The 1,408-nt window shown below is 40.4% G+C and overlaps 1 protein-coding gene across 1 annotated transcript; it reads left to right on the top strand.

The window, feature by feature from the left end:
* The first annotated feature begins 805 nt into the window (after positions 1-805).
* Positions 806-1,402, top strand: LOC122327892 (calpain-3-like). The gene is made up of 2 exons (XM_043223558.1): positions 806-972; positions 1,051-1,402. The coding sequence occupies exons 1-2, from the start codon at positions 837-839 to the stop codon at positions 1,251-1,253; spliced, it is 339 nt and encodes a 112-aa protein (XP_043079493.1). The 5' UTR covers positions 806-836; the 3' UTR covers positions 1,254-1,402.
* Positions 1,403-1,408: the final 6 nt, after the last annotated feature.

Raw genomic sequence — 1,408 nt, 5'->3', positions numbered from 1 at the left:
AAAAAAAAAAAAAGACGGATGATATTTTCCTTTTTAGTAACTTTAAGACGGAAAATAATGATATGGCTAGGAACTATATTGTCATTCTGGCGTAATAATAAAATAATTTTGTTATCGTAGCATGGGTGCAGCGGCGACAGTGATATTACGCAGCGCCTGAAATGCTGGGGACTATTTTTCTACTTCTACTACTTTTCATTTCCTTTCGGCCTTAGTACACAATGTAACTAAAGAAGAGTCGCGTTTTAAATAGGTAAGAGTCATTTTTGAGCAAGATGTTGCTGGTCTAATCAGAATCGATTGTTTATGCTAAGCTATGCTAAAAGTGCTACCGCTAGACCCAGAGATCAGCTGATTGGATGCAAAAACGGCAAAAAGAGAGTTGGAAAATTAGCCTATTCTCAAAAATAGCGGAGCGACTTTATATTTAATGGAAATTTAGCATCGAAAGGTTATGTGAATAAAACATTGTAAGTTAGGCTACTTACCTCTTGAGACTTACGAGAGCAAAGAAAATTTACATCGTTAAAGCACTCCCATTAAAATCACCCAAACTGTTTCCGCTGTTAAACGAATATCTTACCTACATATTCATACACACATCTGTAGTTTGTTGTCTGCTTCCAGAAAGAAGAAAGCATCTGCATCTGGCTCAGCATATGTGAATTTAGCAGCTGATGATATGATTGCATTAAATATAATAACATGTTATTGGGCTAATTTTTGCCTCTTGGAATCAAAAACCTGAATGCGCACGATGCCTCTGGTTCAGGCTCTTCTCTGATTGGCTTAGATGGCAGATGTGGCTTCACAGTCTTCTCTCTCTGCCTATCAGGATGTCTCTGGCCGATTTCTGCCAGAACTTCGACACGATAGAGGTCTGTCACCTGAGCGAAGAAACGCTGAGCGAGAGCGGAGTCAAAAAGCCCTGGAAATGTACATCACATCACGGACGATGGGTTTCTTGGCAAGGTACAGGAACATCACCGTTCGCACGCACACACACAGACATAGTCTGTCACATATGCTCCTATGTGTGTGTGTGTGTAGGGCCTCCTCAGTACAGCCTGACCCTGCTGGAGGAGGACGACGACCCCAGTGACCCTGAACTAACGTGCTCATTCCTGCTGGCGCTCATGCAGAAACACATTCGTCTGAAAGGAATGACGCTGCTGAAGGCCGCGCTGCACATATACAAGGTTTCACACATGTGGTTCAAGCGTGTGTTGTTGGACGTGAAAGCTGCGGTCTGATTGGTTGGCTATATATAGTATAAATAGTTCCTAAACTGCTACAATGAACACTTCGATGTAAAGTATTAAAACAAAACGTACCTGAAATATGAATAAAATCTATAATAGTAATTTGCCTTTCATTTTAATTTTATTAAATGAATTCTTTTATGATT

Source organism: Puntigrus tetrazona, chromosome 22, assembly GCF_018831695.1.
Source record: "Puntigrus tetrazona isolate hp1 chromosome 22, ASM1883169v1, whole genome shotgun sequence".
NCBI lineage: Eukaryota > Metazoa > Chordata > Actinopteri > Cypriniformes > Cyprinidae > Puntigrus > Puntigrus tetrazona.
This window is presented reverse-complemented; position numbering and strand designations above follow the sequence as displayed.